Raw genomic sequence first — 9,245 nt, 5'->3', positions numbered from 1 at the left:
CCAAATGACGCATCCACCCTCACGCAGCACCATCATCTCCTGTGTCTAGACCCTGCAATCAGACGAGTAGCACACAGTCAAATTCCCATGGCAACATTTTAATTTTTACACAAAGTTTTGCATTTTACGAACAAACATAATAGTGGTTATATGAAATGGACTGCGAAGGAGCATAGCATCGATCATTCATGATGAACCCTTTTTTTTTAAATTCAAATTTTGATTTAAAAAAAAAAAGGATAAAACCACCTAATAGGGGCAAGAATCAAACACAGCTAATGCATCAAGAATTCTATAATTCTAAGTCCTATCTCATCCCTGTCCTTTCTTTATAAAATTTAGAAAGAATTTCACACAAAAAAATTTTTTTTTTTGATACAAGAGATAAAATCATGTAACACACAAAGAGAATCAAATATAGCTAATGCGTCAAGAAGTTTATAATTCTAGCCCTAAAACATGATTCGACTCTCATCTCTTATCCCCTCTTTCTAAAGTGTTCCCTCGTTGCCCGCTTCGAAAGAATAAATAGAGATTAAACGAGAAAGCTAAACATATACAAACCATAAAGTATGTATTTAATTAGTACCTGGAGCAATCCATGCGTTCAGAAATGGGGAAGCTAAGGTGAATATTACACCTATAATAAAGATTTTCAATCCGGGGTTCGGAATAAGGCTGGTGCTTCCTACTAGCACCTATGCCTTCAATGCATTGGCAAATTCTCCTTGCACCTCCATGCTCATTTTTGGCAACATGATTCAGATATAATAAGCCATTGCAGCACTGCTCGGGTACATCATTATATTCTCCCACAATATAGGGTTCACATGCATCAAAGTTGTTGAGCACATCTTCGCATCCTTGTTCTGGTTCAGTATAAGGATAGTCAATACCTCTTGGATTACGATGATGGTGGTAATGATGATTGTGATGATAGTCATGAAAATCCTGATGCTGTTCCTGAAGCAAACTGGTTGCTGATCCTGAAAACAGTGCTAAGAAAAGTGTTAGAATTAATCCAAGAAAAGAGATTCTAGCCATAGAAACAATGATGGCTATTTGTGAAGAATTCTACTAAGGTTTGGATTTAGTGACGGATATATAATGGAGACGTTTTGTTTGAGTTGTACTAAAGAGTTATTTTTCTTGTGTAAATTTTGAACCTAAATTGCATGGTATGGTACTATCAATCTGTGTTTTATATGCAAGTTTGATATTTATGGGGTGTAAACTTAATGTGAATTACTTGAGTTGCTTTGAATAAATGCTCTACTGTATTTATTAAGTGTTATTGATTGCTCATTTAAGGCTATGAAGGTTATCTTTGGGGAAAATGGCCAATTTCCTCCCTAAATGTTTTTTACTGTGTTGATTTAGTTCTTAATTTTTATTTCTGAACAATTTGATACTTGAACTTATTTTGCAGTTCCAATTAAGAATCGCCATAGTGGCACCATTACCTAAAATTGATCTAATTCCTGATTGACTAACTAAACAGAGGTATTGTGAGAATATTACTCACTTAAGTATAATAAAACAAATAAATCATATAAAAAATCACTAGATAAAAGCTTTTAAATTATATTAAAAAACACCTGATAATTTTTTTTAAAGTTTAATCTTGTGATTTTTTACACTATTTACTTGATTTATTACGACTCCGTGAGTGACTTTCTCAAAACACTTTTGTTTAGTTGGTTAATTAGGAGTCAAGTCAATTCTAAATGATGACGCCACCACGGAGGTTCTTAATTGGAACTGTAGAATAAGTTCGCGTATCAAATTGATTAGAAATAGAAGTTAGGAACTGAATCAGCACTAGCGAAAAAGTTTAGGGATGAAATTAGCCATTTCTCCTTATCTTTATTTGGTGGTTGAAGTCTCTTATGCATGTGGTAACCGAAAACATAAATATTGAAACAAAAACATCAATAAAATTAAACCATAAAAGCTTGTGAGTAACCGCCAAATTTATATATAGTAAGCTAGCTCTTTATATGTGTGTAGTTAACCATATGAACTGTTATGAACACATTCTGATTTCTGAGTACAAAAGTGGCAGAACAATTTGTTGAACTTGTTTTAGGTTATATGGTCTAGGACTTTAGTTTTAGCTCTAGAATTGGAGCAATAGGGAAATTAAGAGCTCTAGAATTCTTTAGAATGGAAAAATGCTCTGTATCTTCCCTTCAATGGTAATTGCATGCAGAAGAGGAATTGAATTTTGTTTCTTGCAACTTCATCTTGTATTTTGATAATTAATCGGAAATTGCATAATCACAATATGTATCACTTCATAACAGTTTCGATTTGTTGCACATTACATTAATATCTAACAATCCAGTGTATATAATCTTACCTCAAAGACCAAGACAAAGAAATGATATATTTATTGTCTTAATTGTAGAATCACTTTATGCCTTTTCTTTTCTTACATCAAATCTTAAATCCGAAATGAAAAGAAAAAAGGTGGAAAACTGAAGCCAAAAGAGGTTTTGCCTTGTGGAGAGAACATTATAGTATTTGAAAGAAATGTCTTAAAATCACCATTAAATGGAGAAGTAAATGCCAGTTTAAAAGATTAAGGAGAAATTAATTGACCTCTTGGGATTTTTTTTTTTTTTTTTTTTTGGTTTGGGGTGGGTGGGTTGGGGGAGGGGGTGGGGTGAATGTCCAAAGCTTCTGGTGAATATTCCTTCAAAAAAGAAAAAAAAAAAAAGGGAATAAAAGATGACACAATTTATAGGGTATGTGCCTAAGCATAAATCAGCAATATGTCCTCTTTCTTTACTAATATTCATGTTCTGTCTCAAGAAAGTCACATTACTCCCCCCTCATTTATGCTTTTTTTTTTTTCACTCATTTTGTTTCTTTGAATAATCCCTCGAAGATGTGGTAATACAAAGCTATGAAAGAGAACCCCTTTTGTGTTCTAAATTGCAGAGTGATAGCTCAATTGTTTCTTGCTTCAAAAATCCCTTTTGTACCATTTTTCTCTAAATCAACAAGCAAAACAATAAATAAATAAATAATCACACACAGCCCTCTTTATTTTATGCCATCCTAATGGGAAATTACACACAATTAAAGACACCTATAATTAAACTTTTTCACATATCTTTTCTTAATGACTAATTAATTCACATATCCTTACTTGATCTCGCATGAGTAATTTCTTTTCTTGTTCTTCTTTATCCCCTGTTGTGGTTGGCCTTATGTGATCCGCATGAAACGACACCGTCTGCAGTTCATCGTTTCTAGCCGTTACACAAATGCAACCCATTCCAACCATCACACCCGGCTCCCCCAACTTTTCAAAAAAAAAAAAATTCGACCGTTAGAGTTTAGACCAAACCGAACGTTGGTTCTTCTACTATAATCTTCGTTTCATCTCCCCGCACTTCTTTTTCTCATCATGGTCTAGACATCGACAATCATCCCAACATTCTCACCACCAATCTCTCTTTTATCAGTAACCACAAGAAAAAAAAGAAGTGACATTTTCTTGGCCAATTATGGCGGTTGCTGAAGACCCAAATGGTAATAATACTAGTGAGGCATACATGATAGATGAGGCCTATGAATTCAGGGCCCCAAAATTCTATGACTTTATTGATGGTGAAACGCAGGAAGATATGAAAAAGGCAGAGCTTTGGTTTGAGACTGCCTGTAGTTATGCCCCTTCTCGTACGTTCATTTTCACCTTCTGATCTCTCCCTTAGTCTTAGATTTTCCTCATTTTTTTTTAGGGGTTTATGGAGTTTCTTGTATTGTTGGAGTCTTTGGGTTTGTAGGTTTTCATTTTCTTGAGCTTAATTTTCGTGGGTTTTCTTTCAGTATAATATAGTGTTAGTTATTTGAGCTTTCATTTGACACTGCCTGCAGTTTTGCCCTAACCTTTACTTGATTTTGAATTCGTAATTTTTGATCTGGGTCCTTGATTTTCTTTAATAATGGATTTATTTTCTTTATGGGTTCTTGATTAATTGATACCTTCTTCAGTTCATTTTCTTTTCAATTAGGATTCAAGAAATGATTAAAGTATCCTCATAAATTCGTTTGTTGGGAGTGCTAAGTATTTCATGTATTGCGGGGGTTCCTATTAAAGTATCATGTGTGAACATTTCCGGACATAGCTAAGTTTGATTGTGGTTCATCATGTTTGGTTCTAGAGTTGGTCTATCACCTGGAAGAGAAACAGGGAAAAGGAACTGATATTGCTATGTTTTTTGCCTAACCGTGTTTGTAGGTCTTCTGATGTGCTATTCTGTTGAACCATAGTTGTACTAGACTTTAAAGTTGAATTGATTTATTCCCTTATTGTCAACCACTTGAATTGATGAAGAAACCATATCAGTTCAATCAGGCAATTTTTACAAGAATCAGTTGTGTTAGGCCCAAATTAGGAGCAGATTTGCTGCTCATTTATGACCTTTAAATTGCTGTTGTTTCGGTTAATTGATGGCTCCAGTAACTTTAATCCTAGAACACTATGGTGACTATACTTAAAAGATGATTGAAGTATTACTACTATAAACATTTATTTCCTTGTCCAGGGAAGAAGTATAAGGCCAATGATTGAGACCATGCAATCATGGTTAGGCAGTACCTTGGAAACTACCTCATTTTCTTTTTCTCTATAATTCAAGACACTGAAGAAACTGAAGACATTTTCTAACCTTGATGGAAATGATGAGAAGTTTTATAGGACTTTTTCTGTAGCAATTTGCTTGGTACTTTGGTTTGTGGTCCACGTACTTTTCTGTTTGTGGAATGCTGCAACTCTCTTGGGGATGCTTGTGGATCAATTGGAGGAATCGCTTGGGATGATAAATTTGTTTGTCTTGGTGTTGCTTTTCTGTATTCCACCTTTTTGAAACTAAGGGGATTGTGTCTAAATCTTTTTTTTTTTCTCTTGAATCCTGCAGCATTTATGCCCAGAATCAAGGCTGGCAGGTCCGTGCAACTTGCTAGTATATGTGATTTTAACGAGGGTGAGAATTTGCACAAGGTACTTACACCTACACCCCGTTCCTTCAATTAGTATCCCAAGATGAACAGATACTCCTTGCCTGTTGTCTAGTTCCATGTTGATCTGATTACCTGATATTTAGGCATTAGAATCATCGGAATCAACAGCTACATGTAGTACTGCAAAAGAATCAACTTTGGAATTGGAGAGCCAAATCAGGTTGATCTCTTTATATTGTCCAAAAACTAACATATGTTTACATACGTCCTGTTGAAAGTTCACCTCTTTGTTCAAATGTTCTTCATATTATACTTGATTGGAAAGATATCCTAATTTTCCTACATAATACAGGCCCCAGGCTGCTGGAGAACTTAGGGCATCTGACGTTAAGAATGTGAATCCAAATGAGCTTAAAGAAGAACCTACAAGAAGTCTTACTAGCGCTGTATGTGCAGTAGTACTTATTTTTCAATAGAGCAATGACGCAGTGTGGTTCAGTTTCTCATAACCTTTTTCTATTTGCAGGAATTAGACGGGAAGGAATCTTCTGTCCCAGGTTGGTCAGCTATTTTAAACCTCCCAGTAACTGTTGTTCTTTCCACACTTCTCTCTGTTTCTTTAAAACAGCATATATGTATCTAATAACAGTTGGCGGAGAAGTTTCAACCCCAGCACCACCAACAAATTCTGGGAGGAATAAATCCCAGAAAACTGATTCCAAGAAGCAGCAGACAGCCAGAAAGATAGCCAGTATGCTGAAGAACCCTCCAGCATTGAAGTCGAAATATCAGTCACAACAGTCACAATCAAGAAGCAGTAAACCAGCTAGTGTCAGAAAGTCTGTACTACATACATTTCATGAACTCTTTTCAAAAATACTTGTGCATTCTTCTCTGGATGATTTGTTTTTTTTTTCTTATTTTCTACTATTTTGATTTATACAGGGACACAAATGTGAAAAGCACTGTTGAAACTCCTAATTTTGCTCAGGAAAATCAAGCCGTAAAGCGGCAAAAACTTGAAGGGGGCAAATCTAGGCAGGTGAGTGTAATCCTACTTAATCAGCTTGCACTGATACTTTAAGAAGTTTCAGTCTGAACTTTTCTTCTTATGCTGGATAATTAGATCCTTAATGTCAAACTCCAAAATTTGCCCCACAAAACAAGGAATGGCCTGGTCAGCAGCAGTTCCAACTTATGCTTGTCAACTGCCAAAACCAGCAAGGAGAATAGAAAGGTTACTTGGTTTAGATTTTCTTCCTTTGATTTAGATTTTATTTTACTTTTTAGGACTTTGTTCTACAATGTAATCTTCATGTAGCTGACTTAGTTCAACCATCTTCAATGTTCAGCTTTATGTTCGAGAACCTGCTATACCATTTGTTTCGATGGCAGAAATGATGAAGAAGTTTCAGTCCAACACACGAGAGATATCTCTGCCTCCTAGGAGCAGCAGTTCACTATCACATGTAATTCAACAATTCTTGTATCTGTTCTGTGGCTTAGTTTCTTTAAGCATTTTTTTTAATCAAATTTTGCATGCTCAGGATTCTGCTGCTAGAACATTGCAACGGAAGCCCAAGCTCACGTTGACAAGGCCTAAGGAACCTGAGTTTGAAACAGCTCAGAGGGCGCGTCCAGTGAGAGTAAAGAGTTCTGCTGAGCTGGAGGAAGAAATGATGGCTAAAGTCCCCAAGTTTAAAGCTCGGCCATTAAATAAAAAGGTATCAGTTTGTCTTGTCAATTAAGGATATCCTTACTTGATTTGTCATGTGCCCCATTTGTATGATGCTATCTTACATTTTGCCTGTGTCACAGATTTTGGAAACACCGACTTTGCCTAAATTGCCAAGAACCACACCCCAGCTTCCAGAATTTAAGGTAGTTATGATGGAATAAAGGATTTTCAAGAGAGAGCACCAGAGTGAAACAGGGGGGAATGAGGGAAAGTTCCTGATCAGGGACACGATAGAAAATGCAAAATACATTAAAATAATGAGGTTGGTACATTTCTCTTTGCAGGAATTTCATCTGGAAACAATGGCAAGAGCAAATCAGAATGCAGAAACATCTACTGTAGCATCTATAGAATCTTCTCAGGCTTTTGAAGTACTATTCCTTATTTGAACTTTGTGATTTCTCGTGAATATGTGGTTTTCTAGGCTAAAATTGCTTATCTATACATTACAGAGTTATCTGAGGAAGCCACATCTCACAGCACCAAAATCACCTCTTCTTCAAACATCACTTAGGGCACGGCCACCAAAGATCAAAAGTTCAGATGAATTGGAAGAAGAAGAGGTAGAAAAAGTTCCCAAGTTCAAGGCAAGACCTTTAAACAGGAAGGTAGCTAGCTGCCACCACCACCCTTGGACTATATATGTTTTGTTAACCTTTGGATTGCCTATTTGATATCATAAGCTTTTCATATGTCACAGATATTCGAGAGTAAAGGAGAATTGGGAATGTTCTGCAACACCAAAAGGCAGGTCACTATGCCTCAAGAATTTCATTTTGCCACAGACGAAAGGATCCCACCACCAACTAATGTGGCTGACATGTTTGACAAGGTTTTCATATTTGCTAATTCAACTTTCTTTAGCTTACCATCTAGTCCAGTTATTACTCTTCGTTTCCCCCATTTTCTGACGATTGCATCTTTCTCAAAATTTCAGCTTTCAATCAATTCAGAACGTCAGCAGGACAAACCTATTCCTAGGAACACTACTCCTAACCCTTTCCATTTGCATACAGAGGTACATTTGCATTCAGATGGATATCATTGATAGATTCCATTTCAGGTTTAGGTCTATGTACCAAAGTAATCTTCATGGGTTTGGGTCATATTCTTAGGAAAGAGGAGCAGAGAAAGAGAAGAAACTGGTTAGTGAGTTTTTGCAGAAACAATGGGAAGAAGAATGGGCTAGGATTCCAAAAGCTTTGCCATATCCTTACACCACTGATTACCCTGTGGTATTTCCCCATCTTCTTGTTTATAATTTGATCGTTATTAGCAGATAGCAGATAGTTGATGGCATAACTTTTGAAAGGGAAGGCTTGTTAATTTTTGTCTATTCTTGACCAGATTCCACCCAAACCAGAGCCAAAACCTTGCACAAGACCAGAACCTTTTGAATTAGAGAGTTTGGTGAGGCATGAAGAAGAAATACAGAGGGAGATGGAAGAAAGGCAGCAAAGGGAGACTGAAGAAGCCCAAATGAGAATATTTAAGGCCCAACCTATATTGAGAGAGTAAGACCTTAGTTTGCTTTCTCTGCTCTGCTCTGCTGTTTTATTTCTTCACTTTGACAACTGCGGGGATAAAATGATTTTCTTTTTCCTGCTAATGCAGGGATCCAATTCCAGTCCCTGAAAAAGCACGTAAACCACTCACAGAGGTTCAGACATTCAATCTTCATGTAGATCATCGAGCTGTTGATAGAGCTGAATTCGATAAAAAGGTAACTGATGTTTATGAGTTTGAACTTTTGAGGGGGCAAAAAGATTGGGATTTTGCGTCCAAAGTCGTCACAAGCTGACATTAACTGGTTTCAGGTCAAGGAGAAAGAAATGATGTACAAGAGATATAGGGAGGAAGCTGAATCAGAAAGACTGGTATATACAGATAGATAAACATTCAGTTTATTATTGCAATTTTCTGACAATGGCTAATGTGAGCGTGTGCAAATTGCAGATGGAAGAAGAGAAGGCATTAAAACAACTAAGAAGGACATTGGTGCCTCATGCCCGACCAGTTCCTAACTTCGAGCATCCCTTCTTACCACAAAAGTATGCAAACAAAGAAACTGCTTGTTTTTCTTATTGTCTATCTATCCCTATTCAATTCCTCTGCTTTTGGTTTTTTCCTTAATATTGATATCTGACCTCATAATTCTTCTGTACATAACAGGTCTTCTAAGCAAGTTACAAAACCAAAGTCCCCAAGACTAAATATACTGAAAAGAAAAGAAAAGAGGAGGATGGTCTGCCCTGTGCCGGCAACAGCTTCCAGTTTGCCAACTCAGATGAGATGATTTGGATGTGTAAATCGTTCAAGACCTCTTGAACTCCCTTCCCTTTCTTCAGTTGCTGCCTTCAACAGCTATGTAGGCTATGTAAAACCAGTCCTTTCTGGCTCTGACTACATATATCACAAAATTTTTTGATTCAATATATAAGTTCATAATTCATTTTATTTAATATAAATGCTCTTCTTTATTTAATATAAATCTCAAGTTCACTATTCTTTTGATTCTAAGAGAATAAAGAAA

At 36.3% G+C, this 9,245-nt stretch overlaps 1 protein-coding gene across 1 annotated transcript; it reads left to right on the top strand.

Annotated features, from left to right (window-relative positions):
- The first annotated feature begins 3,369 nt into the window (after positions 1 to 3,369).
- Positions 3,370 to 9,145, top strand: LOC113689769 (protein TPX2). Its single transcript, XM_027207541.2, has 21 exons — positions 3,370 to 3,690; positions 4,932 to 5,014; positions 5,118 to 5,194; positions 5,327 to 5,420; positions 5,501 to 5,531; positions 5,624 to 5,813; positions 5,920 to 6,016; positions 6,101 to 6,211; positions 6,327 to 6,443; positions 6,522 to 6,698; positions 6,793 to 6,855; positions 6,997 to 7,083; positions 7,165 to 7,320; positions 7,413 to 7,544; positions 7,650 to 7,730; positions 7,828 to 7,947; positions 8,060 to 8,226; positions 8,327 to 8,435; positions 8,530 to 8,589; positions 8,669 to 8,763; positions 8,885 to 9,145. Exons 1-21 carry the CDS (start codon positions 3,519 to 3,521, stop codon positions 9,006 to 9,008), a joined length of 2,343 nt encoding a protein of 780 aa, XP_027063342.1. The 5' UTR covers positions 3,370 to 3,518; the 3' UTR covers positions 9,009 to 9,145.
- The last annotated feature ends 100 nt before the right edge of the window (positions 9,146 to 9,245 follow it).

The sequence above is a fragment of the Coffea arabica genome, chromosome 5c, assembly GCF_036785885.1.
Source record: "Coffea arabica cultivar ET-39 chromosome 5c, Coffea Arabica ET-39 HiFi, whole genome shotgun sequence".
NCBI lineage: Eukaryota > Viridiplantae > Streptophyta > Magnoliopsida > Gentianales > Rubiaceae > Coffea > Coffea arabica.
Note: the sequence above shows the minus strand (reverse complement) of the source record. Positions and strands in the feature narration are given on the sequence as shown.

Bases quoted from the DNA above. Each gene is read 5' to 3' on its own strand.
- LOC113689769 (XM_027207541.2), top strand. From the start codon at position 3,519: ATGGCGGTTGCTGAAGACCCAAATGGTAATAATACTAGTGAGGCATAC. The intron at 6,699-6,792 runs GTATCAGTTTGT...CCTGTGTCACAG, and splicing joins CTCGGCCATTAAATAAAAAG to ATTTTGGAAACACCGACTTT. The intron at 8,436-8,529 runs GTAACTGATGTT...AACTGGTTTCAG, and splicing joins GAGCTGAATTCGATAAAAAG to GTCAAGGAGAAAGAAATGAT.